Source organism: Rhea pennata, chromosome Z (genome assembly GCF_028389875.1).
Source record: "Rhea pennata isolate bPtePen1 chromosome Z, bPtePen1.pri, whole genome shotgun sequence".
NCBI lineage: Eukaryota > Metazoa > Chordata > Aves > Rheiformes > Rheidae > Rhea > Rhea pennata.
In genome coordinates, this window is record NC_084702.1 from 64082522 (window position 1) to 64110483 (window position 27962).

A 27962-nucleotide genomic window follows, 5' to 3' on the forward strand; every position below is an offset into this window, starting at 1 on the left:
AAACTATATATTAAAAAAAAAATACGGTCACAAGGTTTCTCTACAGTGCAGTACTTCTTATAGGATGGATACAAGATTAAAGGTAAGATTTTCAAAAACATTTAAGGAATTATAGAGCCAGTTCTGTTTCAAAAGACATTTTGACATTTCAGAAAGCTCCATTTCTGAAGACTCAGACCCATTCTCAGTAGCAGCCAGGGAGGAAGAAGTTCCTACCCATGGAGGGTAGCACGTCAGCTCTTAGGCTACGGGTAGATAAGCAAGCTGAGATTCAGCTGTGCGGCGCAGGGAAGGGGCAGGCGAGCCCTGGCTGCAGGGAGTGCCTGGCCGCGGTGAGCAGGCACTGGTGGCTGGCAGCGGGGAGGACAGCAGCCGGGGCAGCAGCACGCAGGTTGCCAACCCAGTAGCTTTCTAAAGCAGCTTGAGCAGCCCTTGCTCTTGCTCTTACCACCTCCCTTAACTTAAATGGATGAATGTTTTGATGCTGTTGCATGGTGACCAGACTGAGGATCAAGTCAAAGTTAAAAAAACGACTTTTGAAAATAACAGTGGAAAGGAAGGTGGTGATCTTTGTCCTAGCTCCATCAGTTCCCTGTCCCAGCTCCCTGCATGGCTACACAAGCATCTGGAAGGAGTGTGCAGATGGGGTGGGATTGCTTAGCCAGCACTGTGCCTGGCAGATGAGAATGCCAGGCTCCTCTGCATGATAAAGTATGCCTATGTCCATACCAAATATGAAGCAGTAGGCAATAACTTAAACATTAATGAAAGGATTTTAAGGCAAAAGCATTTTTCCTCCCACTTACAATGGTCAGCTAGTGCATGGCGAATTGCTAAGCTATGCTGACTTGACTGTGGAGCCTTTAAGCACCCTGGATCCCAAATCTCACTGAGAATCAGTGGGATTTGTGCTGTGTTCCTAACCATTAAAAATATTATTTAGAGAGTTCAGGTCTTTAGAAAAAAACACCCAAAATATTTGTTACTTTTGATGCCTACAATTTAAATGTCTGGAGTCAGTAACATTGAGTTTCCTTCAAAATCCTCATACAGTCTTAGAACCTGCTTCTACAGGGGCTTTGATGTATTCTTCTCTATACTGAGACTTGTCCTACTAATTTTGTGGAGATGAATTTCTAAAAGGCAAAACATCTGGGAAAGGAAATGCAGAGTGTAACACAATGCAACAGGATGTATTTAAAAAGGATTAATACTTTGTGTGACACTTCTCATATGTTAGACTGTAAGAGCTGAAAGTTAAGTGTAATGGCATAACAGCAAAAGCAATCAGCTGGCTTAGCAACTGCTTTATCAGGGAGAGAGCTGTGAAATAGCTTTATTTTTGCCTTAGGAAAGAGAGATTCCATATTATCATATTTATTAATCTTACTGGTATTTTTTTCTTCTCCTTTTAATAATATATTGCTCATTGAACCATCTGGATCATGTGTTTTTGTAAAGAAACTGAATTCACTGTTCACGAGAATGTTTAGTTTAATATTTCCATGTTTCTCAGTAGTGAACCAAAATAGAGTTTTCTTAGTAACCCCGTTTATATTTGAATCTGCACTTGGTATTGCTAAGATGACAATATAATGTAATAAAGAGAATAAATGTTTTTTCTTCTATTATAATTTGTGCCACAAGTGCAGTAAAATTTTATTTTGAACACAGTCTAGGAGATGATCTTCATACTTGGCTAATAAGGTTTCCAAAACCTTAGATTTTATACTGCTTCCTTCACAGAGGCATTAAAATATTATGATTCACAGGTAGTGTCGAAGTATGAGACAAAATCTGGTATAATTAATAGGTATCATACAATAGATTATTATTTTCTACCCTGAGAGATGCTGTTAGTATCCATACCAGAAGAGGGCGGCACCGCCAAGGCCTCCGATAGTGACATCAATCAGCCCGTCATCATTTAAATCCATTTCTCCATGCACAGACTGGCCAAAAAATTTCACTTTTTCCCCATCTCCACCTGATGCAATACGCTGTGAAAAGCATTAACAGATTTATACAGTGTATACTAGTGAATATTGTAAAAACCTTCCAGACACATTTGTTTGCACTTTCCGGGATTTAAAACTCTTAAAATATATTAAGTTTTCATTAGGGTGCTTCTAAAAGGGTTATCATGGTGATGAACACACTAAAAATTTTCAGAATTACAAAATACCTACTTTTCTGGTTGCACGGAATGTTTTAGAAAGTTTCTAATGAAAACATGGAAATTTATTTTATAACAATAGTAGAGTCAAATTCAGTTAAATCAGACTGAGTTTAAAAGTACAGAGCTTTTTAAAAAAGAAGCTGTCATGACAGGTGAAGTCAGTTTGATCCTGTGCTGGAAATACACAGGAAAATGAGGATTTTGCTACATACACTTATAGCAGTCACCAATCCTTAAAGTTTTACTCCATACCTGAGTATATTTTTCACTGATTGTGTTGCCATGCCCATGATAAATATAAACAGCTCCCCGATGATCATCCTCTAAGGGTGATCCTATCACAACGTCATTATATCCATCAAGGTTGAGATCCTTTACTGCAGCAATTGCAGTCCCAAAACGTGCACCACAAGGCTCATTCTTGAGAACTTTGCAGGTGTCGTGTTTTAATGGTGAGCAGCATGTTTGCTTTACAGGTTCAAGACTCATCTGATATTCAAACTTTGTCTATGAAAGAATAAATTCAGAGTTTGTGGATTTCCATCAACATTTTGGCAATGAAGATTTTTAAGAGCTCCTGTACAGAAGACAAACTGCTGAATTAAATGAAAAATTACATCCCATTCATAATGACAGTGTACTGGAAAAACTGTAATTCTGGAACTATAATTCAAATGTTCTTTTTTAAGAAGTTGATGGGAAAGACTCTTTCTCACTCTCTCTCTGTATTTATATGCTTATACACATTTCTTGAAGGTGCAGGTTCACAGAAAAGCATGCTATCCTAACAGTATTTGGATGATACTATAATTAAAACACTTAATTCTTGAGATAGAGTACAGATTTTTCCAAAGGCAGTCTCTTAGTCTGAAAAGTAAGCCAAGTTTATGATGGATCACAGATGGCAGTACTGTAATTCCAGAACAAAAGACAGCATTTCTCTCACAGAGGCCGAATTCTGTCCTCAGCGCGCACACACACACACACACACACACTCAGTACATACACACTCCATGTCCTTACAGATGTATTCTTCTGGCCAGCAGTGTCCAATGTGCGAAAATCCTAGACCAAAACCGCAGACACGGTATGCTATGTATCCAATATTTCCAGGAAAAAGATTGTCCCCATGAGTTCCATGTTAGAAATGAGTAGCAGCAAGATGTTGCTTCATCTCCTTTGTTTGGAGATGCATAAAAGGAATCACAGGGAAAACAAATTTCAAACCCTTGCATTATTAGAGGACAGAGAATTCTTGTTTTCTTGCCAACCCTATTCACCAGCAAGTCGTTGTTAGTAACACGCATGTTGAATCTGAAACAGTTCCTTGTTGAACAGATTCTGTTTCCTCAGGCCTTTTTCCTGCAACAGCATTTTAGGACACCACCACTGCTAGGACCTACTCTCATGACTGTTATGGCAATACACATCGGTACTAGACTAAAAGAAGAGACAAAGAAGAAGAAAAAAGCACTTATAGACACCGAGAAGGAAGAACTTATCTATCCACAGTCTCTGAAATGGAAGTGATGTACAGAATGCTCAAACTCCCTTCAGGGACTGAAATAGAAAAGGGATTTAATACTAAAAAGTAAGAATGGGGAGTATGACACTGACTTATGGATATATACAGGGAAGACAGAGGCAGAAGCTAAGTGCAGTTATCACATATATATACTAGTTTGACACGGTGAGTCTAGAAGAGCTCCCTAATCTGTGAAAGCAAAAAGAAAATGTGAATAGAAAATTAAAATCTGCATTTATGCCGCATTGCGGTTTGCGGGATATATTGCTTATCTACATAAAATACTATATTAGAAAAAAGGTGAGAAAGCAAGAGGTTTTTAATTTTTTTTAAATAATCTGTGCTATACTATCCTAATTGTCATAATTATATTTCTTTGTTTTCAATAGGTCATCTTCCCCAGCTCAAATTATCATATTTGTTTAAAATAAGGCTATAAGGATAGAAGATAATAAGGAGCATGTTCTTTTCTTGGCCAATAAATGTCCTCCTTACCTTGTTCAGAGCATACACATACACTTTCCCTTGCTCCTCTTTTTCAGTTCCCATATACATAGGAGCTCCAACAAGAAGAAGGTCTGTGAATGAGTCCCTGTTGATGTCTATTGTGGTAATAACACCCCCAAAATATGACCCAATCTGCAGGAGGATATAAGGTATAAATCAGAGGCACAGTCAGCAGCATTATGCAAGATTTCCTATTCAGAGACCTGTTTTACAGTTGCTTACAACAATGTCAAATTTTAACTATGAGGGCAAAAATTTTCTTTGCTATCTAGTATTTTTGTTTGTTTTCCCTTGAAGCTTGTTTTTTGTTTTGGGGTCTGTTGTTGGATTTCTTTTAAAGTATAATCCAAAAAAACCTTTTAACTTTCTTGAGTTTGAAAGGTACAAATAGTGCCTCCTACCTGGCAAGGAGAGTGAGATCTCTCATATTGTATATAGAGAGACAGCATTTGAGTAGAAATGTCTCTGGGATCCTAATTTTATCTTCAATACCAGCAATAATTAATAGAAGGAACATAATCAAAGGTTTTAGGCTAACCAGGAAAGAAGATAGGAGGATGGATAAAATGCCCTGAAACAACACAGTATAAACAACCTCCAAAATTCCCAAGTCACCACAGAATGCAGAGGAACAAGAACTACTCAAAGACCTGAGACATGTATAGACCAGGTACAAGGTGTGGGATTCATCTGATTACATTCAGCTGACAGCTAAGCTAGTCACCCTGAATTTTCTTAAAGTCAGCATAAGAAACAATCCCTTTTAGTGCATGATGCTTCTTATCCCACAGAAGGTGCTTCCAATAGGCCAGGTCACTTAAACCTTAAAAACGCGTACTTTCCTAATTTCTCTAAAGGGATCCAAGGTTGATTAGCTGAGCTGTAAATACCAACTCTAGATGTTGAAAATCCAGTAAACTGAATTCTACTGAAAGTATATTGTACTGCAACCTGGGCAGACTTGAATGGACAGGTTTTTCAACCCTCTTGTGTGTAATATACTACCATCTTTAACTATGTGATTATATGCTATTCAATACGTTTTGCTATCCCAGCTGATAATCCCCTACAAAACCCTCCTTATCATACCCATTTCCCACCTGTGATATACCCCTTCCATTCACAGGATAGACAAGATTACCAGTCCAGAGATGGTTATAACCACTTTGATATCAGCAAAGATTTACCCCACAAAGAGAATATTTCCAAGGGACTCTGACTACTCTAAGTCCATTTACCATTACATATTAAATCAGACAATCTAACTAACCTTTGCTTCTGATCTTGCTTTCAACTTAAAGTTTCATTTGCTCTTCTGGTACAGAGTTCTCATTCTAAATCATTACTTCTATTTTTCATGCAAATTTCCCTTATATATTAATCATAAGAACATACTTACTTGTTCTCCATTTAACCTCTGAAGCACTTGCACCTCTTTTCCTTCCATTTTATAAATGATAACTTGGCCAGTGTGATTGTATCGAGGTTGCCCTGCTACGTATAGCACACCTCCAGGCGTCAATGCTGAGTTCACAGTGTATCCTAGGAAACATAAAAGAATTCAAAATGCAGTACACACAGAATGCATCAGAAAAACTTGCTGTCATTCACAGCTTTTTTAAGGATTGATTCTATAATTAGATGTTTAGCCTTACTTATTCTAGGGAATGCTAGTAGAGTCAAATGAAAGGGCTGGATGTGCGTTTGCCTACAGTCTCACAGAGTCATGAGCACCACTGAGTCATTAAATCTGTTGACAGGCTGGTATTTCCTAACTTCAGCAGAGTCTTTGACAATGTTCACTTTGCCATTCTTAGATACTGTAAGATGATGAGAGTACTGGTGAAATAACTGGCAAACAGCTCGTTGAAAGGCTGCTTTCAAAGAACAGTTGTCACTGGCTCACGGTCAAACTGACGGACCCTTCCAAGCATGATTCTGGGGGCATTTTGAACCTCTGCTATTTAATATTGTCACCAACAACTTGGATAACGGAAGACTAATGAAATTTGCAGATGATACAAAACTGGGATGGGGTAGGGAAACAGAATCATGAGGTGCATAAAGCCTCTAAGGAGACAGGCCACAAAGTTGCTTTTCTACAGTAAAGGCCGAGAGGAAAACAGTACTTTGCCAATATGCAAAATACATACAGAGGTTAGTGATGATCTGTTGTTTCTGTCCATTGAGTGAAAGAGAAAGAAATTAACTTAATTTACAGCAAAGAAGATTTAGACTGAATACCATATGAACATTTTCTAGCTATGAAGGCAGAGAAGGCATGTATTGAGAAGAATACTAGGGAATCCTCCTCCTTGAACAAATTAGACATCTCCATTGAGGACAGACTAGATATGCCTAGGGCTGTATCTATTCTTACTAGTCTTTTGATTGCACAAGTAATGATTTTTTTTCTTTTCAACAGTAAAATATTATACAGATTACACATCCATTTATTATAAATTTTGACAGACTCCTAGAAAATTGGATAATATTTTGTAAGAGAATCTTTGTTAATGATATTGAAAGAGGATTTGTAGCATTTGTTGAGGTGTTACAAGATACGTATTTCTCTTACCTAGATAGGCTGCAAGAGGTTCATTTTTTTCTAAGTGCCTGTCACGAAAAGTGTCATTAGTTGGCATTGAAATACTACTGTCCTTCACCATGAGCACTGTGCCATTCCAGTCATATGCTCCAACTGCTCCAAGCATGACCCAATCCTTATATAGAAGAAAACAAAACACCTTGTTCTTTACATGAACCATCTTTAGATCTGTGTTAGTCATGATGTTCACGTTTGCTTAATGCTTCCAATATGCGTGCAACACTTAACCCTGCTTTTCCTACTATAGCATGCCCTCCCCCAGTCACAATATATCTCCGTCTCTCTATTAAAAACAGACCCAACTAAAAAAGCATGGGCCAATCAGGAAAAGCAGCAAGTGAAGCATGACTCCTATAATTTCAGCCTGCCATTTCATGCAAAATAGAAAGACAAAGAGGAAGTCGTAAAGCTCATTAGTGCATTAGTACATTAAAAGCATTCCTCAGGTAAAGGAATGCTTTCTCTCTTGAACCTGTGAGGATTTTAAAAGAGCCTTTTGTAGTCAGTGTAATACCTAACAAATTTGCTGACCTTTTCTGCCTAAAGGCGTGAACCTAGCCTTCTAGACAAGAAAGACACAGACACCTTGAGTCTGTCAATGTACCCACAACTGAAGACCCATTTCTGAAGTGAGACTCTGATGGTAGCAAGACCGTTCCTTGGTATCTTCAAGCATCTGCTCTACCAAATAAGAGTATTTTATGAATCTTCTTTGGGCTCTTTATCAGTATAATATCTCTTTCTAGGATCTGAACCATAATGTACAATTTCATAGTCTAGAGAATAAAAACGGATGGAGAGTATTTCTGCAAAAAAGGATTTGTGTTAAATGATAGTGAATAAGGTTTTTTTATTCTCTGTTTCACCAGTGATATGCTGAGCTGTATACAAAGTCGTGCTGAAGGTCTTTTTTTGCAAGTCAGTGCCTTGGATTGCTCAGTGTTTGCTCAGTTCAGTTACTCTCCTATCATGTTCTTTTCCACTGTCACTACTTTTTAACTTCCTTTAATGTCTTTTTGATCTCATGTATAATTCCCATTTCATTCGTGTACACTGAGCAGATAATCATAACAGGTACTTTCTGTTTTTCCAGAATAAGTAAAATATGTAGAGTGTGATTTTCTGCCATTAAAAATTCCTAAGGATTTTTGCACCCTAGTTTAACAAATATTTACCTCTTGAAAATTGAAGTATTCAATATACTAATGGAGCTAAGAATATGTTGTATTACTAATAACACAGTCATATCCATTACGGACACTATCCGTTATATTCACATTGTTTAAATTTCAACAATAACTGCATAGTAATATTTATATAGTTATTAACATTTTACATAATATTTCACTGGATAAGAAAATACTATGTGAACATAAAATTTAAAGTTAATATGAATAAGTTACTTATTCTCTTAAGAACTCATTATATTCTTTACATACATTTCGCAAAGACTAACTGAATTACAGGAAAATCCAAAAATTCTGACAGCAAACAAGTAACAGAACTGTACAAAGAATTCAGAAATACTCATTCCAGATTCATGCCTTAACCAATAAAAGTTTACACTGAGAAAGAGTTTTTATCTTTAACAGTGTTTACCTGAGAATAATGAGCACTGAAACCAGCTTGAGACATTTCCATTTCAAATGAGGCTGCCTGCTGGTCTGTTGTTGCTATTAAACAGAAATAAGTTTTAAAAAAATAAATTTCAATTTGAAAAAAAGGTCTAAATAGTGTAATGAAAATGTTGATATGACAATAAGGGATATATAATTAACTAGAATATTCAGAGAGCATAGTTTGCTATAGAATTCTACAATAGATACAGGAAGTGCATTGTGTATTAAATGCTACCATTAAGTATGAGAAGTCGTTTCCATTTTAAGGTCATGTATAACAACTTGTCCAACAAATATTTCTGGACTAAAACTGACCAGATTTGACCTCAGGCTGATAGTAAATATGTTTGGAATGTTTGATTAATATGGTTAAGCCATTTTCCACTTGAGCTAAGTGAACAATAAAACACCATCCTCGTAACCCTGGCCTTGTATTCACATAACTAAACATTTGTAGGTAGCTGGTAAAATTTAAATGAAAAACATTTGATGTTTGGATTGTAGCAACCTCCATTAAAAAAACACAGTAGGAAAATTTCAGCTGTCCAAGATTCATAAACTTCAGGGTGGGGCTTGGGAACTATAATCTGTCTCAGAAAGTTGCATGGAAATCTGTTTTTCACTTTGCATAAAGAAAAAGGAGTCAAGTGATTTAGCACTACTGTCATTACTTATTCAGGTAGTCATATGCTACATACTAAGCTCTAAAGGGACTTCAGGTTTCTGTGCCGTCAGGTACACAGGAAATATCTTCAGGGTAGAGAGAGTTTTATCTTTTCCTCTACATAAAAGCAATACCCAATGACTAATTTGCCGTGATAAATGCCAGAAGTAAGTCAGCTATATTCTGTATATTGATTACTCCTTCAGAGCAACATACGATAACAAGAGGGGGGGGGGGGGGGAACTATGAAATCTATTATGAGGCTTATCAGAAGGAATTCATAATTTGATACCAGCTGAGTACTAAGGAAAACTTTCAACAGTGTAAAGGAACCTGATGCCTAGCAAGCCATGGCTGCATGAAGTTTGGGCATCAAGACTGTCAAATAAAACTGAACTTGTGAAATTTGGCACCTGAACCACATAGGTTGTTCACTTGGAAGTACTATCTTTGCCAGTTGTGGGGATTCATGACCAGCCATGTGAGGGAGACATGATCTCAAACACAAAATGTTTGACAAGCAAACATAGACCATCAAATTTCACAATATGGAACTGCTTTGTTAAGTCAGAAAAAAATTTAGTCCTTTTAAAGTACAAAATTCCTAAACCGTGTATTTGCTGATAATTAATATTTTTCAGTGACAGCATTAATCTTTCAATAAAGGATGTTCTTGAACGACCTGAGAAAGACAGGACTCTTATAATTTCAGGCAGGGAACAATGCTGGTACTGTTAGTATTTGCAGTTCTGAATGCTGCTTCAGCGATGGGCCCCAGTCTAACTTTCCATTGAGTCAGACTGCCAAGCATTCTACAAAGGACATTTTGTCAAAAACATTTGTGCCAGCCTACGGACTGCATAAAACATAAAACTGCTGTTAAAACCAAAAGTCCATGCCATTAGACACACAGGCATATGAAAAAGATTATGTGTAAAAACGCACTGGCTGTCAAGCGTGGGTTTTTGTTGGATTTGATTTTTATACTCTTTTTTCCTTTGTTGACTTTTTTAAAGACCAAAATCAAAAAGAAAACAAGACATCTAGGAGAAAAATGATGCACTATTACATTAGTAGGAGGCTATTCAGATTGAAAACTTAAATGCATTCAGATACAGAATTCCAAGAATCAAGTTTCTGAGGACCTCCGTGTTACCTAAAAAGTTAACTCAGCTACATTGTATACCATTAATTCATCTTTTCCAAAATGCACACATTCAGTAAACTGGATTTGTCATAAAAAAGATAGATGGGACAGAATTAATCTATTTTTCTCCAGAATAATGATACATGGACACACTTGCAAATCTAGAATATTTCCTGAAATGCTATGGATGAGACAGAGAACTGCAGCTGAAGAATCAATAGAAACGGATTTAATCCAGATTTTATAGCTCCAGCCTTACTAACCCTGGATACAACTCAGCCTTCTTAAGTTTTGACATAAAGCTAAGTTCCCATATTTCAATTCCATTCTGATTTCCCATGCAACCATTTCTGGGAATTCCACAGGTAGAGTGGGGGCACAATTTCTTGTCTCGTATCGTAGATATCTTATGTAAAAATCTTAGCATAGACTCTGAGTTCCTAGCACAGATCTAGAAAGGGGAAACCAAGAAGCCAAGGAGTATGGTGAAACTAGCTAGATCCTCTCCATTTTTTTTTGTTTTGAATACACATGTTTTTGTAATACAGCCATGTCTGTCTAAAATAAAATTAGAAAATAAAGCATATATATCATCATAGATATTCTAATAGCATATAAAAAGTTAATGTTAAATAAAAATAATAATATTCAAGAAATACATATTTGCTACTACATCTTTTGCCAAAAATCAACCCCCTGAATTCAAAGACTATTGCAGAACTTTTTGATACTTAAAAGAAGTGTAACAAACTTAAAGTACCAAAATTCTGCTGCTGAAAGCGGCCAGGTGGAGGTGTGATGAAGTGAGACCATCTCTCTCAGTGATATCTAACTGTTCTATGGGTTTAGCTGTAATGTGAAACCTAAGTCTGAGTGCACACAGTGTGCTGATGTCCAGAAGTTCAATCACTTCAGATTTTAAAATCATATCCTTAGTCTATTGTCCTTGAACAGTAAAGTAGTTGATTAACGTTTTATTATATATCCAATATATTGAATGAGCATAACTAACATTTTATTAATAAAAGACAATGAATCTTCTCATTTTTCTAACAGTATAAAGTACAAATTGAAAACTATTTTGATTCTTTTGAAATATTATCTCTAACTTTCAATCAACTATTTTTTTCACTGAAACTTTATTCTTCCCATTAAACAGGTATTTGAAAGAGCCCCTATCCAATGAACTAGAAAGTATTTAACAAGCTTAAGTGGGATAAACTTTAGTCTTTAGAGAGATTAAATTCTCTTCAAATAAATTTGTTTTACAAGTGAGGAAACAAAATATTTCATGAAAGGAAAAGTAAAAGAATTTATAAACTGGAAAAAATATTTATTAATAGTCCACTGAAAATAGTAATATTTGAGCAAGAAATCAAGATACCCAGATATATCTAAGAAGTATAACTCCAATATAAAATGCTTTAAAATCATGTGGTGTATCTGTATTATTTCCTGACGTTCCATCAATTATCCTCTGTATCAGCTATTTAATTGCACTATTCCAGCTACCTGGAAAGTTGAGATTTTGTGAAAACTAAATCCGAACAGATGTTTCCCTTGTATGACACTAATCCTTTCCGAGATAGCCAGTATAATTTATAAGTAATAAACTTAGCCTTCCATTACTAGTAGCATGCTTGAAACAGAGTTGGACAATGTTGTCTAATTTGGATGGAGAATGTAAGAAGATGCTATGACATGGTGATTTTTCCCCACTAAAATCTGGATATCAGGAAAATTTCCAAAGTAAAAATATATCCTGCTAACCCTATACACCATGTGTATGTTCACTTATATATCAAAGTACATTGTAATTAGTAACTAACCAAAAAGAGAACTTAAAAGCATAGGCAGATGAACACATGACTTTGGTGTAATGTAGGATATGATCTCAAAATGCTCTTTTACCTAGGGAAAGGCAACTTTGTATCTAATAAGGGAAAAACGATAATGACTACTATAGCGACCCTTATTCTCCTTCTAGGCTACTGTCTCCATCTATTCAGATTTATACTGTCTCATCTGGACATATTTTACATCATTATTTACCTTTTTTGATATCTATTGTTAAATATCTTTATGATCAGCATGATAAAAATATATGTGCAAACCATTTTATGCAGCACAATACATTACAAAAAAAGACAAGAGCAGGTAGTCTAGTATCTGGTTCAGCTGTAATTGAAACATGAAGTAAAATATAAATAAATATCATACCTTCCAGGGCAAATATTCTCTCTCCTAGTGCTTCAACAATAGTTATAAGAGCTAATTCATCTGAGACATTGAAGAAATGTTTTTCAGTAGGCTTACTGGCAATTGATTTTATTTCCTCCACAAATTTCTCTGTACTTAAATTTCCTCTGCTATAGCTGCCAAGAATCTAAAAAGAATTACAAAAAAAAAAAAAAAAAAAAAAAAAAAAAGTCAAGGATACATTTTATATTTTAAAGATAAGTTTTAGGTAAGCTATCAGAGAATACTTGGAAATCATTTGTAACTTTAACTTATTCTATTAAAACCTCCCTCAAATTTCTAGTCTAAAACGACTTAAAGCTATTCTTTTTCAGTGAGAACAGAACTATATGAGGTTTTAGTTTTTTTCTGAAAATACTGACCAGAACAGCCAAAGCAACTGTATAGTATAATGTCTCCTAACCTCAGCTGTCCTTTTTCCCCCTTCCTATATAAAATTCTAATGACTTGTTCAAGTAGACCTTAGTTGAGGGGAAAAAAACCCAGAATATATAATTGCAGTGGCTTCTGCATAGGTACCACTGGTTCTGCTCATAATACAGTCTGTGGACAATTGATGACATGCCTGATTAGGCATAGGATAGTTCTTTGTTGCATGCAAATCTACAGCCCTATAAATATATATTACAATATCACTTGCATTCAGTGTTAATGACTCCATTGGGGTAAAAGACTTTACTGCCAAAAGCTACTGTGTTTCAGTAAGAAATTTTTATTTACTGATCTCTAGCTTTATGAAGAAAACTAATGAAAATTTGTGTGCTACTGCAGTCAACTCTAGCTTTATGCATTTATTTATTTAAAGATTACATCTTTTTGGAAAATGTTTGGTTCCAAACTACTTTTTTATAGCCAGTAGCCTCAAGCGGCTTGAGCATCTGGTAACAATACTTCCAAAGCCTTAAGGTAAAAGAGGAAAAGGACAACCTATACTATTTCATTTATTTTTGGAGTTGGAAATTATTTGCTCTACATTCAAAAATAGGGAGTGTTGTAAGAGGGGTGTTCTTGTTAGAAAACATAAAGAGAGATATGAACAAAGAAAAAATCCAATATACTATAAAAATAAACCTGAGAAAATAGATGATTCCAGAACAAAGGAACAGCAGAGCATTCACACAAAACCTGTCCTCAATGTCTCCATATTTGTCTATATGAGTTAACCTCCATCATGCTCATCCTCCCACTGAGCTACTGAATTTGCTTAACAATGAAAACAACAGCTTTAGAATCTCAGCAGACAGAACAGCCGTGAATAAAACTGTTTTTTTTTTGTTTTTGTTTTTTTTTTGTTTTTTTTGCTGCTGGTTTATCTCTTTAAAACACAGTGGGTTGTATCTAGCAAATGCTCAAAAGATTCAAAGGATTCCACTCTGCTCACTCTTGCTGTTAGCAAAAAGATTAGATTTTATACACCCCCCAATCTCTTTCTCCTTTTCCTCACACTTACACACCTGTCACCACCAGAAAGACAGAGTTTTTTCTTATGTGCTATAAAATCAGAAAGCAAATCTTTATTTTCTAAGCTTTTTTACCTCTTCTTTTTTTTATCTCTCTCAAATGATTATACTTCCATAAAGATTCTGTGATATGAACTTTTTAACACACATTACATTTTCAAGATGAAACATGCTAAGATTCATATTTCTCGCATTACATTTCACTTACAGCAATAGCAAATCTCTGAATGTTTTCATCTTCACAGTTATCAATCACTTCTTTTAATCTGTAGTTGTCATGTGATTCCCCGTCAGTCACAATAACCATTACTTTTTGTACTCCTCTTCGCGCTCCATGAGCCTCAGTAAAAGCCTCTTTCCTAAACAGGGTATAAAAGGTTTGAAGAAGGTCAAAGCCAGCATTTAGCACACACATCATTTTATATAATCAGCTATAAACTAAAACACGTAATATTAACCAGGTAGCTGAAAAGAACATGAATAATAACCACGAACAAATACAAGCAATAACAATTGGAACTTATATTAGAGTTTGCACCCACAGAGTTTCACAAGTATTCACTCATTATTCATACATTGGTGACAGACAGCATAAAACAATGCTGGATGGTGAAGAATTATTCTCCTACCCAGATAAACTTTTGGCACCTTAAGAAAGCATCCTATTTTCCTTCCTCCAAATCCACACACGAAGAAAAAGAACCTATTTCTACCCTACAGCACTTCAAGTGGTCAGGTTGTTTATTCACCTGCCAACACCTCCCCACAAGGCAAATTTTGATATTATGGATTTGGCAGAAGTAGGTTGCAAGTGAGTAGAAGCAGACAGAATCAACCTGTTGATTTCTACAGCTGTGGATGGGGGAAAGGTGCACTAATGTTTTGGAGAGCTGTTCTCATAGGCCAGGGCAAGGCTCTGGTTATATATAGGACCAGAAAAAGTGGGGCTGGCTTAGGGATCTGGAGTAGAAGGAAAAGAGCTGAGCTCACAGGACTTTTCCATCTGACACTGCCCACACTGATAAAAGCAAAGATCCACCTTTGACAACGGCCAAAAGTGGATGCATAGTAGGAGTGCAAGAACAGAGGAAGCTTTTAATCATACTTCTCCTATATACAAGTCTGCAATAGTCTGTGGTGCTCGGTGGCTTTTTGAGCCACATATGGTTTCTATATATTTGGCAATTCTCTGTTGGCTCTGCTTTACGGAACTTGTTCAGTCTCCTCTCCCACAAGCCTCTACTTGTATCCAAATACTGCTAAATATGTAGCAATTTCATTAGATTAAGTAGTAATATCAACAAAACTTGGGTCAGATAATCAGAATAGTTCATCAAAAAATGCTGCACATTTCAAGTATGTTTTTTTGGAAAGGGAGAAAGTATTCTTTTCTGGAAGAAAGTCATGCTGTCATGCCAGGAAAAAAAAAGGAAAAAGAAAAAGAAAACAAAAAGAAAAGAAGAAAAACAGAAAAGATATGAAATGTTTAGCAATGTAGATCATTGCTATATTCATGTATGGCAGTGAGTTAGTCTATTTTTAGGTAACTTTTTGCGCAAATACTATCACTGTGCATTTTAAATGACTACGGAAAAATTTTTCTTGAAATGGACAACAAACAGCAAATTTTCATTGTCCATTTGAACAAAAAGTGGAAACTACAGATTTCAGGGAGTGCAGAATGAGGTCAATGGTTTCCAAAGCACTTTCTTGCTTTCTAATTGTACCTTGGGTCTTTATCTTTCATATAGTCCATAACCAGGTTTGATGAGCTAAGAGTGGGAACAGATAGCTGCCAGTATCACTCATCTGGAAGTTTGATTTTGCATTTACTCTCTATTCTACAAAAGTCAGATTTCATTTTGCTTATGAAGGAAGCACTCCTAAGTAATACTATTGATACAACAATCTTCCAGTACTCTGGAAGTTTTATGGATTTGGGATACAACAGTTCTAGATTTGCTGGCAATTATGGGCTCAAACCCTGCAGTAACCTTAGCCTCAGAAGGAAAATAAATTAGCACTAACAAGTTCTATTTTTTTTCCTGGAGAATTCTCTTCTGAAAGACTTAATTTCCTTTATCCACACACTCCTACCTGCTCTGCGTGGACAACAAAAATTTTCAGCACTTTGCTTAGGACCACAAGCACATTCTGTGTCTTTCTCATCCCCAATTTATCCATTCAAGAGAATGGATGCTATGCACAACTGCTATGGAGACTGGACAGGCTGTTGTCCATTGTCCTTCTAAAGTTTGTTTGCTTAGCTAAAACAAAGCCAGATGTCAGCTACATCTTATTTTTGATTTACAAAATCTAAACTATCTGTTTATATTTGTTTCTACTTTATCCAAGACTTCATAATATTTTATGAACGTACCTTGCTGTGTCTATTCCAAGGGCTGTCATAGTCTGCGTACCACCTCTCTGGACTATTCTTGTGGCTGCAGCCATCACATCTTCTGTTGTAGAGTATGTATTAAGGTAAAATTCATGGACTACAGTTTGTCCATATTGAACAATTCCAACCTGAAACATACAGTTCACGTTAAAAATCAACCACCCTTAAAGAAAGCACCTGTGCCTTGTCAGCATCTTTCAGTGGGGAAAATGCCCTTCTGTACATAAAAAGCCAGGAAAACCGTGTGCGTCTCCCCCCAGAAAAGTAAAAACAATTAGCATTTGAGCAATTCAATCTAATTTCTGAAGTTTCTAAACTGCTTTTATTAAAACTAGGAACAAAGGAAGAAGCAGACTCAACTCTTTATTGTTTCTGACTTGCAGTAATCTGACATGCAGCTCTGCTCTCCTCTAGGCCATGGCAGACCAATGCCCTAACCATCATTCCCAATTTTCAAAATAGTTTTCCATATAGCGTAGAAGGCCATGTTTCACTTACACTCTTGTTTCTTTCCAAATATAATACTCCTACATAAAGCAGGCTATTTACCCTAAACCTAGACTAGGAGTAGCACTGCAATGACAAATTTAGGCCCTCAGGGTAAGAGGAAGACCAATGTGCTCTTGTCTTGATGAACACAACAGGATAGTACAGAACACAGCCCTTCCCCCAGCAGGAGGTAAGCCAAAGTAATAAGCCTAACAAGTACTTGAATAAAATGACGATTCCTGGAATGGAAGAATGAGAGGAAAACTCAAGATGGCCTCAGCAAGACAAGCCTTTGTGTGAAAGATCAACACATGGGACTGGAATCAAACCACAAGTGCTTGAGGGAACCAACTGCAGATATGAAATGTAAACGAAAAGGAAGATAAGCAATATTCTTAAATATTAATTAATTTCTGTCATTCATCTCAGTCTGTTTTAACGCTCTGGCAGGTTCTTGACAGTTTTTACTAGGAAGAATCCACACAATGTTCCATTAGCATATATCAATTTTATGTTATACTTGACAATTTATAGGTGTTATTTAGGATAAGGTAGTATTATGTGGCATATTTATGTCTCACTCATCTATTATTAAAAGCACTCTAGCATTTAGGTATTGAAGATCAATATGACCTGTGGTGTTTATGCAGTCATATTATTTTAGAGGTGGCTTAGTACATACTTGGCAATTGCTTTATAGGTGGTTTTTGAGCTCCTTTCATAGCCTCTCAGGTTTTTTTTGTTGGCATTCATTGCTTGCATGTAAACCAAAAGGGTAACGTGTAGTAAAAGCATTAGAGTTGGATAAATATCTGCTCCTCAACATTGATATCATGCTTATTATAAAAAGCTAATTACATGAGATAATGGATATAATAGTATGTAGTAGCAAAATCTATTCTGCTTGATTTCTATATCATTTGGAAAATACAATCAAAACTGCAAGAACAGATATAAGTCCGAATTTACGATATATTGCAAGCTTTTAAAATATTTTAATTCTCTCTCAGAAACATGCCCTTCTCCACCCATAACTGAGAACACCCCGAGGCTGTTGCGTTCCTGTGGACAGCAACATACTGATTCTGCACAGTGTCTCTCTTGCTCAGTTTACACAGGAAGCTGAGGCATACACAGTGTCATTGCTCCCAGGAGTGATTCTGTCCCTATCTGAAGCTGAAGACAAAATTCTTAACCCTTTGCCTCCAAGGCATCTATTTTGTGGCATATATCTAAAGTGCAAGAAACACTCTGAGGAAGCTCGTTGTGATCATTTCTGTTCTGCAGATCAAGTCCATGACAGTTTTCTCTCTCTTCTCCTCCATTTCATCCTGTAGCAGTTAGCAAATTATTTCTAACCTGTCATTATCTGACTCTTTCACACAAGAAATCTGAACAAGATACTGTCAGTCATTTAAAAAAATCCCCTTAACTGGTGCTAAATGACAGGTTTTCATCATGCTTGCTCTGTTGGGAATGGGAAGCATGCCTATATGTGTTCTAGGAACATGCACAAGTGTAGCCAGAGACCAGTGTACGCCTGCAAACCATATGGATTCACGGAGTCCTAATCTGAAGCTGTGAAGATTTATTGGTAATAAGAATTAAATCAACTGTTAGCTGCTGCCAGGTTTGAGATGCAACATGTCTGCCAGTCTCATGATATGTGGAACCCACATAGATCTTGTCTTTTTCCTAAAAGAAGGATTAAAGGCTGAGACACAGAGTTGTATCATTTCCTATTTGAATGGAAATGCTGTCCATGATCACAGCAAGTAAGCATTCTGAGCATTTCCTTCTCAGGAAGTGAATAGGAAGAGCATCTGAATCTGAAAACTGCACTGTGCTGCAGAGCATGTAAATCAGGAAGGAAGGGGGTGGGGGCATGCGGCTATCTCGTAGGATACAATTGTTCTGTGGGACCCTTTACCAGGTCTAAGACTGAAAACACTGATCGCCATGTTCTGCGTATTTCATGGCATCAAAGATAAGTCATTCCTCACACGGGCTCGCATAAAACTTCCTGGAAATGGCAAAATACAACTAGGCTGTATGTCCTAGTCTCCTGAAAGATAGAATGAAGTCTGACTTTGAAAATTAGAATTAGATTCTAACAGCTAATATTAGAATATATTCTAATGATATTATATTCTCTATATATTCCAATTAATATTATATTCTAATATTTAATAGCAATGAAGGTTTGGACTTTTGCAGCCTTTTGGTCTAACGAAAAACTATAAATGTGACAGACCTTTGTGATTTAAATATGCCTTTATGGGACAATAAGCTTGTTCAAACTCCATAACTTTAGCAAGACACCAAGACTGAAAATTACAAGAGTTGCATATCTTGATTTGCTCGGTTTAATTTAAATCTAGAAAATGTAAGAGTATTACACAGAAGGACATAAGTCTGTTCCAGGAAGCCTAATATTTTTCCCAGCCTTACTGACCACAATCTACTGAACATCCTCTTAATTCCTAAGTTTATGTTCCCTTCCCTAGCATTTCATGGATTTTATATTACACAAGGGAATAATTCTTTAGTTGTCTCAAGTTCCTGTGAAAAAAAGTGTTGTAGGAGAGAACGGGCAAGAGAAGGATTTTTCTGCATTGAGACAAAACATTTTTGAGGGCAATTATTTATTGTTGTTTGAGGGCAATTATTTATTGTTCTTCTTCCTATTAGTGAACATAGTCCTTTATTTGGAAAGCATATTCTGGCTTTACCAATAAATTATGAAACAATTCTATTCATTAAAAAAAAAAGAAAAAGAAAGGAAAACCATTTAGTACGAGGCAATGATACGCTAGGATTTTCCCCATTGGGATGTAGAAGAGAATGGGAAATCTTTCTGGCTATAGACCACTTAAATCACAGTTAGGGTAAAAGAAAACCAGAGAAACCTTGGAAAACACTAAAGGACAATACATTATATTGTATGGAGAATGAATTCCCATTCTTTAGAAGCTAAAAGCGATCATAAGATCTAAGCTGCATGATCTAAACAGCATGATTTGTTAGTCCCTTGATACAGCCCCTTTTGAGGTATAATAAGGTAGAGACCAGACACCTGTAGCTGCCGATGTCATATATTAATGGCACAATGAAATGTGTGAAAATTTGAATGTCATTCCAACATGGCCCTAAAGCTGGAATTAAACATATTGAAGTATTCTATTTTCTCTTTTGATAGTCGTCTACCACAGAATGTTGCTATATATATCCTATATACAGGATTAAAAATCACATCCTCATATTAAAAGGACAACTATCTCTATAGAAATTAAAAGCCAGGAAGAAAAATGAAAGTGATTTTGCATTGCAGTTACATTAAAATGAGGAAAAAGGCAAGGAGAAACATTTTGTTCCTCTTTTTTGTTCCATTTTTTCTCATTTCCTTCTTCCCCTTTCCTGTCAACTCCTCTGTCTTCACTTTCCCTTTACTTCTCTTATCCCTGTTTCAGGATAAGTATCTTAACCAGCAATAAAGCACTGTGGAGTTTTCTGGAGAACAGTGATAAGATGGGAAGGAAGTATTTCTGAAAAAAACCCAAAACTATAAACTTTTTTTTGCAACTGAATCTTCCAGCCTTCACTTTCAAACTTTCCAAACCTGGGACCCTGAGGTGTTCTCTTCTGACTTAGCCTGTGTTCATGGAAGGAGTAAACAAGAAAGGAGAAAAAATTTTCCCAAGCCTCTAATCAAAACATGGTTTTGAACAAGTCACGCCCAAGCTGCTGAAGAGTTTTCCTGTAATCACCTCATTCCCTTCCTATGCAAGAAAACATAATCAGAAGTCAATGGACGTCCACTTAATTTCAACATGCTCAAAAATACCCAGATGAACACGGTAAAAATCAATTCAAATAGACAGAAAGTAAACAACTATTCCTCTATTTCTACCTCACTGTTCCCAGAGGAGAGGGGAGAGACAAGCCTGCTCTGTCTTTTCTCCTCCTCTCTATTCAATAGTCATCTAAACACAATTTGTGAGAAAGCAGATGGTGCAGTTGGAGAAGACGGTATAAACTTCTCCTCACTACCTTTGGCTATGGCAGGATTCTCCGAGGAGGAGGAGAAAGGAGAGGGGCCCAGGTCTAGGAGCTGTATTCTGAGGGGGGGGGGGGGAAGGTAAGAATTCCCAAGAAAATTCCATCTAGTTTTTGCTTTCTATTCCCACTTTTTCGATCTTTCCCTCCCCTACCCTTTGCCAGTGTTATCTACCTTTCAAGTTTCCCCTATTTAGCAACCAGTTGTCAAAGACTGGCATGTGCTTGAGTGAGTAAGCGTGTGTTTGAGGAGAGGGGCAGTTTTGGCACGTGGACCTCTGGTGTGAGAGCTGCACAGACAAGGCAGGATTCTAGAAATAAAAATGCGAGGTGTGGCAATGTAAAAATTTGAGAACTGCAGGGTGAGGAAGAAGGGTGAGGGTGCAGGAGAACTGATTGCCCTGCGTATTTTTCACATGAAGCCCTTTGGGTATAAGGCAGTGATGATTTCCATGTAGCTATTGCCCTGTACTGGAAAGTTCAGTTTGAAATATTTTCCCAAGAGGCCACATGCTTGAGTAATCACCAGCTTTATGGGCCAAGAAGAATTTTTTCTTCCTTTCTGGTAAATTTGACAAAGTGCTTTTCCCTCTTCCTCACAATATGTGGAAGAACAGTGTGTTTAGAATAACAGGACACATTTTAAAGTTGAGAGTTTATAAGCAGGTGGATAATTTTATCAGCCAGGGTTCAGTACAGCCAACAGGAGAGCTGGGTGGTAACTTCCAAACCTTTTAACTTTGAAAATGAAGGGAATGCTCTCTGCAGACAGAAGTATTCTTCACATCTGCTCATGTTCTCCTTCGTGGAGACAGTCTGAGGAGATTCAGACAGGATCTGGAAATTTGGAGTGAACCTGAAGTAGACACTACCCTAAATACTGGCCTGCAGCATGTGAAATATCATAGATGACCCCAGAAAATCATAAATTTGGGAAGAAAGGAAAAGGAACAGTGAAAGGAAGGCCTAGTTTCTTCCATTACTGTTAATAAAGCTTTCTGTGTTAACCGTATCCCCGTGTCTGTTACCCTCTTCCTTGAGTTTTGTTCAGATTGCTATTTACATACTCTGTTCAGCAGACTGTGAAACATATGTTAGATCCTCAGCTGGGGTAACTGGTTGTAGCTCCATTAATTCTGATGGAATTCTGCAGATTTATAGCAGCTGGGAATTTGGCTTGCTCCATTTATTATATAAATGCAGCTTCTGCCATTAATAACAAAGACATGCAGCTTTACAGTCACTCATTATGATTTCAGATGTTTAAAAGCTATATGCTCAGTGCTCCATAATACAAAATTTTGAGCATCGCTTCAAAGATCTTGCAATCCAAGACTATTTGAATCACACATGTGTGCCATGGAGGAGCAGAAATAACCTTTGTGCTATGAACAACAGAGGTAAGAAGTGGTTGTGAAAGGAAGGAAATGGGGAAAGAAAATGTTTAAACTGCCTCACTTTATGCACTTAACTTTTGCCTCTAGATTAGAAACTCATTTTTTCCAAATTGCCTGAACAGTTGGGGAGAAAGAGAACCTCCCTGACAGAGTTACTTGGAGTCAGAGACTGACTTAGTTGTGATTCCAGCTGTTTTGTTTCAGTACGCCACTGCCATTAGCTTATAACCTCAGATGATGTGCTCATCCCATTTCCTGTAAATCCTACCTTTCTGCAAATTAAACAAGAATAATACATGCACATTTTACCTGTGTTTGGTGGGGACCTATATCCATGTTTTTCAGGAGACTGTTTAGGAAGGCTGTGACACTCTCCCATGGATAAATGCTGTTGGAACCATCAAGGACTATGACAATATCCAACTGGGTCTTACACTCTGCAACACAAATTGACATAAGAATTGACACTAAAATGGATCAAATATACACTCACTCACAGCTCCAGTTTCTGTTATGATTAGTAACAGAAACATACTCTTTCATAACGGGGCTGAAACATCCTGTTTTAAACAAACTGTAATTTAACAAATTTGCGTCATCTTTTACATGGTTTGGCACTCCCTTTATCAGCAAGGCACCTTCTTATAAGCAGAAATTTAAGAATGGGATTACACGATCCCATAATCGGAGTATTTATCAGGAACCCCTGCCTTCTTCAATTTCACACCATTCCTGCTCAATTTTCCAGTGGACCAGGTCTTTAAGATTTTATCCATATTACTAGAATGAGTATTAGGTCTTGATAGCATACTGTCATTATTTGAAAGGAGTATTTTGGCCATAAGTAAAAAACATAAGCAACTATTTTTAGCAATTATGTTTGGATGTTACATAGCTCTCTAATGATTGTTTGTACTGAGATAATTTCCAAAAGCAGCAAGAATTTAGGTTATATACTGACAATGAAAACATTTACTTAACTTGGTAATGCTGGTAGTTAAGGAAAGTACTTCATGCTTTTTGCTATGCCCGTGTGTGTATACATTTGTCTTGTTTGGCACTTTGCATTTGCAGACATACAAGAATTCCTGTGGCATGCATACCTTGCACAGATGGAGCAATGGCCTCGACAGTTTCAAAAGTGGAGCTGACATTAGAGCAAACTCCAGTTGTGTAATGCAAACGCCCACACTTATAAGCATAAAGTGGTCCACATGCCTTTAAAAGATGAAAAAGGATGAAATGTTTGGTACAGTACCTGGGGAAAATACAGACTTATTTTAAAGCTGGCAATAACTCCTTTCTTACCAGAAAGCCTCCTTTTGGGTTAGTCACTAAGGTTGTTCCAAGAGTCATGTTTTCTTTTACTTCCATGACGTTAGGAACTGAAGTAGCAGCTATAAATAGATTAAAATGTTAAGTATTTGAGAATGTGAAAACAAAATGTTAAAGTATATATTCACTAGCATTGAGCTTCCAGCTTCTAAAATAAAACACAGACTGACATTGGTTCCATCAAGCATTTTAGCACCCTTCCTCCTCCTCCTTCAAGTGCAAAGAATAAGAAAAAATTCTAAAACTGGCTTTTATCCCAGAAAATTTGTCTGGGTCACTGTCTCAAATAGTTTTCTTGAACCGCAAAAAAGAAAAAAGTAAAAATAACAGCACAATAAAACCAAGAGATTACTGTTCACAAAGTTTTGTTAATTAGAGAAAAAACATTCACTTTTTATCCTGTCCTGATATATATGAATTACAACTTTCACGTTTGTATTTTTATTTTACATTACTGACATTTAGGTTTTTGAGAGAAAGGAGGAGCTACACAATAATGAGACATGTTTAGTGGAATTCATGTTTGTAGGAAGTCTCTTCTTGTCTTCATCCAGCATCTCTTGACACAAGCCAAAGAATGACGAATACCTACCTGAACCCTGTTAAGGTGCTTCAGGCTTGTTCTGCCTAGCGAGGTTCTCATCAAAAGCCTGCTGATGGCATTATAGAGGCTCTCAGCTTCAAAAAACCTTGGAAAGGATAACCCATTAAACTGTACTCCACAACCTTGCTGCCAGGACTGCTGACAACAGTCAATTAATGCCAGTCATAATAATGTTTTGGTAACAGAGCCAACTGCCTGTTTTAAAATTATCAGCATGTTTCCCAAAGGGCAATGAGATGCTTTAAATTAATTATTTTTGATGTTTACAAACTCAGCTTCCTTCAGATTTAGCTCAGGAGTCCTAAACAAAGTTTTGCTATAGAAAGAATTTTTTAGCCAAAAATCTCACAGATTTGATGGCTGTTATTCTTCCAAATGACACAACTTTGTTTTCTTTCATACCTGGTAAATTCAGTTTTTTGCAGGGTGATTGGCTGTCCTTCCCTACAGGGCATTTGTATACATCTCCTGTTCTTTTCTCAGGCTGGCCAGCTAATGGAGAACCAATAAGTACCCTGCAAATGAAATACATTATCTGAATTTTCTTTATTCTTAAAAGGCATGCAAGTTAGCAAGTAAAACTTGCAGAGAGCACAGCTAAGCAAGCTCTGCATGAATAGTATAGGCTATAGCAAGAAGAGCATCAATTACGTTAGTCTGGGTACAAGGAAAAGCAGCCATTCTATTTCCTCTGTAACAAAGGACACTGAAAGGAAGCCTGCCCATATGCCAGATTACACAATAGAATAACATTAAAAAAATACCACTGGAAAATAAAAGGAGTATTGGTGGATGAAAAGGACTACAAGTAATAAAGGAAATATCTGCTTTATTCAATATCTCCTCAGTCGCTAATGTATTTTAGAAAATAATGTATTTTTAATGCTAAGGAGAGGCTAAATATCACAGCAGACACTTACAGGTATCCAAAATAAGAATTTAGTCTTTAATACCGTAAGCCAGCAATATAAAAGATCATTTTCCCTCTTACAAATGAGAAAATATTGTCATTACAATTAGTAAAAACAATTACATAATTTTAAGGCTGTTTTTATCCTGCCTCCAGTGTTTTTTCAACATTTGATATGATCAGAAAGTACTGTTCTCACCTCTAAATCCAGAAAACATTTTTCAGCAGGAAATTCTGCTGTTTAGAGATGGAGATTGTTTTGTTCTCAAATCTTCATTAGCTACAATAAATATCCCAGAACTACCTGGCAAATAACAACTGACCATTTAATGTGTAAAGAGCGCAGATTAAATTAGAATTCACAGCATACGTTGGAAACATAGAAATCCCACCATTAAGAATAATATTTCAGCAGGACTTGCTCCTGGACACTTGCATGATTGTGAGGAGTTAGTGAGTGAATAATTTCTACCTTTAATTACAGATTTAAAAGTCCAGAGGGAAGATACCTGAATAAAATAATAGATAAATATAGGTAAAACATAGCCTATGGGTTAAAAAGAGACAGAGAGAGAACACAGTTCTGGTTCTAAGCAAACATACTGGACTGGCTCATTGTGATCCACTAGGATTTTTTTAATTAATAACTTCTAAATGCTCCTAAATGCAAAACAAAATGCTTCGAGTATATGATGGATGTCTGATTTTTTTCAAGTTATATGTTGCAATGTATGTGCTTTTTACAATAAAACTTAGAAACCAGCACCACACTTTTAAGCATCCTTGACTTCCATTTAACTGCAGAGAAGCTGAGTGTGCTTGACATCCCACGGGAAATGATCAGTACTCAGTAAGACTATGCTCCCATACTGCTCTTTTCTCAGAAAGAGCAAGTGAGCCCTGTGAACAAGCAGAAGCGGTTTGAAAGGCTATTTATCTGTTTGCACCGGAAACAAACACATAAAATAGGGGACTCTGGTTTTCTTGAGAAACAACTGCAGAGAGGTTTACAGAACATCTGTTGCTAAAAAGCTCTCTCTTTGTAGTATATAGATAGTGTTTTAACATTTGAAGCATCACAAAGCTTTGTACATCTATTTTTAACCATCAGCATGCAGATTTCCTGTCCTGTGCATTGCTGTGCTGAAAGAAATTTAAAAGCTTGAAAATGTAACAGCAGCTCTAGAGCTTAATTTCAGAGATGTTCAGATCTAGCACACTAGTTTGGACTCCTGTCTTCTTCTAGCCACTGGAAGAGTAGCCACTTCTGGCTTGTATTATTTTTTGCTTTTGAAAAGTTTTGGTATACTCTACAACCATATAGTTTACTTTGCAAAATCCCAGCTCCTAGAATGGATACCATTTCCTGAAGGTCTAAATTAGCTCAAGATAATCAGTATTAGTCACTCATGATCACAATGCAGATTTATATTTAAAGATCCTGCAAGCTGTACAATCAAGAACAACCATTTTCAAAAGCAGACTCTGCAACAGCATTTTACTGGGCATCTCTAGGGCTAACAGTAAATGTTGTCTTACTGTGTCCAACAGCGCCAGAGGCCAACAGGTCTGCTCAGGCACTGCACGATGCCTGACCTGCAGCCACGTGCACTTAGTCACAAGCTGCCTGGGAGAGTCGTAGGGGTTTATCAAGAATGTGAGATTACGGGGGCAGCTCTTGCAAAACCAGAAATCTACCTAGAGTGGTGTCTCAGTATTCCCCAAACTTTTTATCACTGACGCATTAATTCAATCCTCCAGCCAGTTGATAACCCATGAAGTTTTGTCTGTCTGTTTTTGAGTGAAAAATCTTTGTAGCTGCTTATTATTGAGAGACTGGGAAGCAATGATATTAGTGAACACATCAAAATGCAACTTCTAATTTAGAAGAACAGCTAAAAGGAAAAGACATGTGAAGAAAGCTCCAAGTGCCAATACCAAGTCAAAGGAATTATCAGCAAGCCAAAAGGGAAGACAGAGCGCTGTACTATTAAATACTCCGGCGATGCAGAAATCTTCCTACTAGATAAAAAAAACTCAGTGCAGATAACCACTGACAGAAACCATTAGAAAAAATATATAATACAGATTAGTTAAATAAAGTGGAAACAATTTCACTGGTGATACATTAACATGGGAAAAGATAAATAATTTTATTCATTAAAAAGTGGGCTCAGGCATAGCATAAAACTTTCTCATCTCTAGCAGTTAGTGATTTACTTCCTTTGAGTACTCAGTCATGTCTTTGAGAAAATGAACAAAGACTTTAACTTTGCATCTTTCAGTCCCCCAGTCTATGCAGGTTTCTTTGGGACTGCAACCAGTTTAAGAAATATGACTAAGACTGACAGAATCCCATTTTCATTTACAAGGAGTACTTACCAAGAATAACAAATAAATACTAGTATAATACTGACAATAGCATAGCATCTGAGTCACTGAACATCTGATAATTTGGAGTTTACACTTAAAAACAACTTACCATTTTCCTTCCTCATTTTCATACTGTTGAACTGTGTACCCAAACATGTCTTCCACAGGCCCACTGAAGGTCATTGCATTTTTCACATCAACATTGGAAGAGCCGATGAGTTGAAAGAGAGCTTTAAAAAAATTAATATGTAGCAATATGCATAAAACTCAAAACCTTTAAGAAAGCAAGTTTTCATTATGGCCTACTGATGGTACAAGACAGCCGTTGAAAGTGGTATTTTGGACAGCACTAGCTTAGTTTTCAAACTTTCTCTTGTAATATTTAACACATTTTTTAAAAAGATGCAGTTTTGGTTTTGTCTGTGAAAA

The 27962-nt window shown here is 36.6% G+C and overlaps 1 protein-coding gene across 2 annotated transcripts in view; it reads right to left on the reverse strand.

Moving 5' to 3' along the window:
* ITGA1 (integrin subunit alpha 1) overlaps positions 1–27962 on the reverse strand; it is a 74027-nt gene that overhangs the window by 17976 nt on the left and 28089 nt on the right. Inside the window, exons 2-15 of one of the 2 annotated variants that reach the window (XM_062599721.1) lie at positions 27643–27763; positions 24653–24765; positions 23620–23708; positions 23415–23529; positions 22621–22748; positions 16349–16497; positions 14177–14327; positions 12470–12635; positions 8419–8492; positions 6790–6934; positions 5611–5753; positions 4200–4343; positions 2432–2686; positions 1870–2000 (exon numbers count right to left, since the gene is read on the reverse strand). In XM_062599721.1, coding sequence (XP_062455705.1) covers positions 1870–2000; positions 2432–2686; positions 4200–4343; positions 5611–5753; positions 6790–6934; positions 8419–8492; positions 12470–12635; positions 14177–14327; positions 16349–16497; positions 22621–22748; positions 23415–23529; positions 23620–23708; positions 24653–24765; positions 27643–27763 — 1924 coding nt within the window. Of the gene's footprint in view, positions 1–1869; positions 2001–2431; positions 2687–4199; positions 4344–5610; positions 5754–6789; positions 6935–8418; positions 8493–12469; positions 12636–14176; positions 14328–16348; positions 16498–22620; positions 22749–23414; positions 23570–23619; positions 23709–24652; positions 24766–27642; positions 27764–27962 lie in introns of those variants that run through there. The other variant, XM_062599722.1, reaches the window with a different exon arrangement.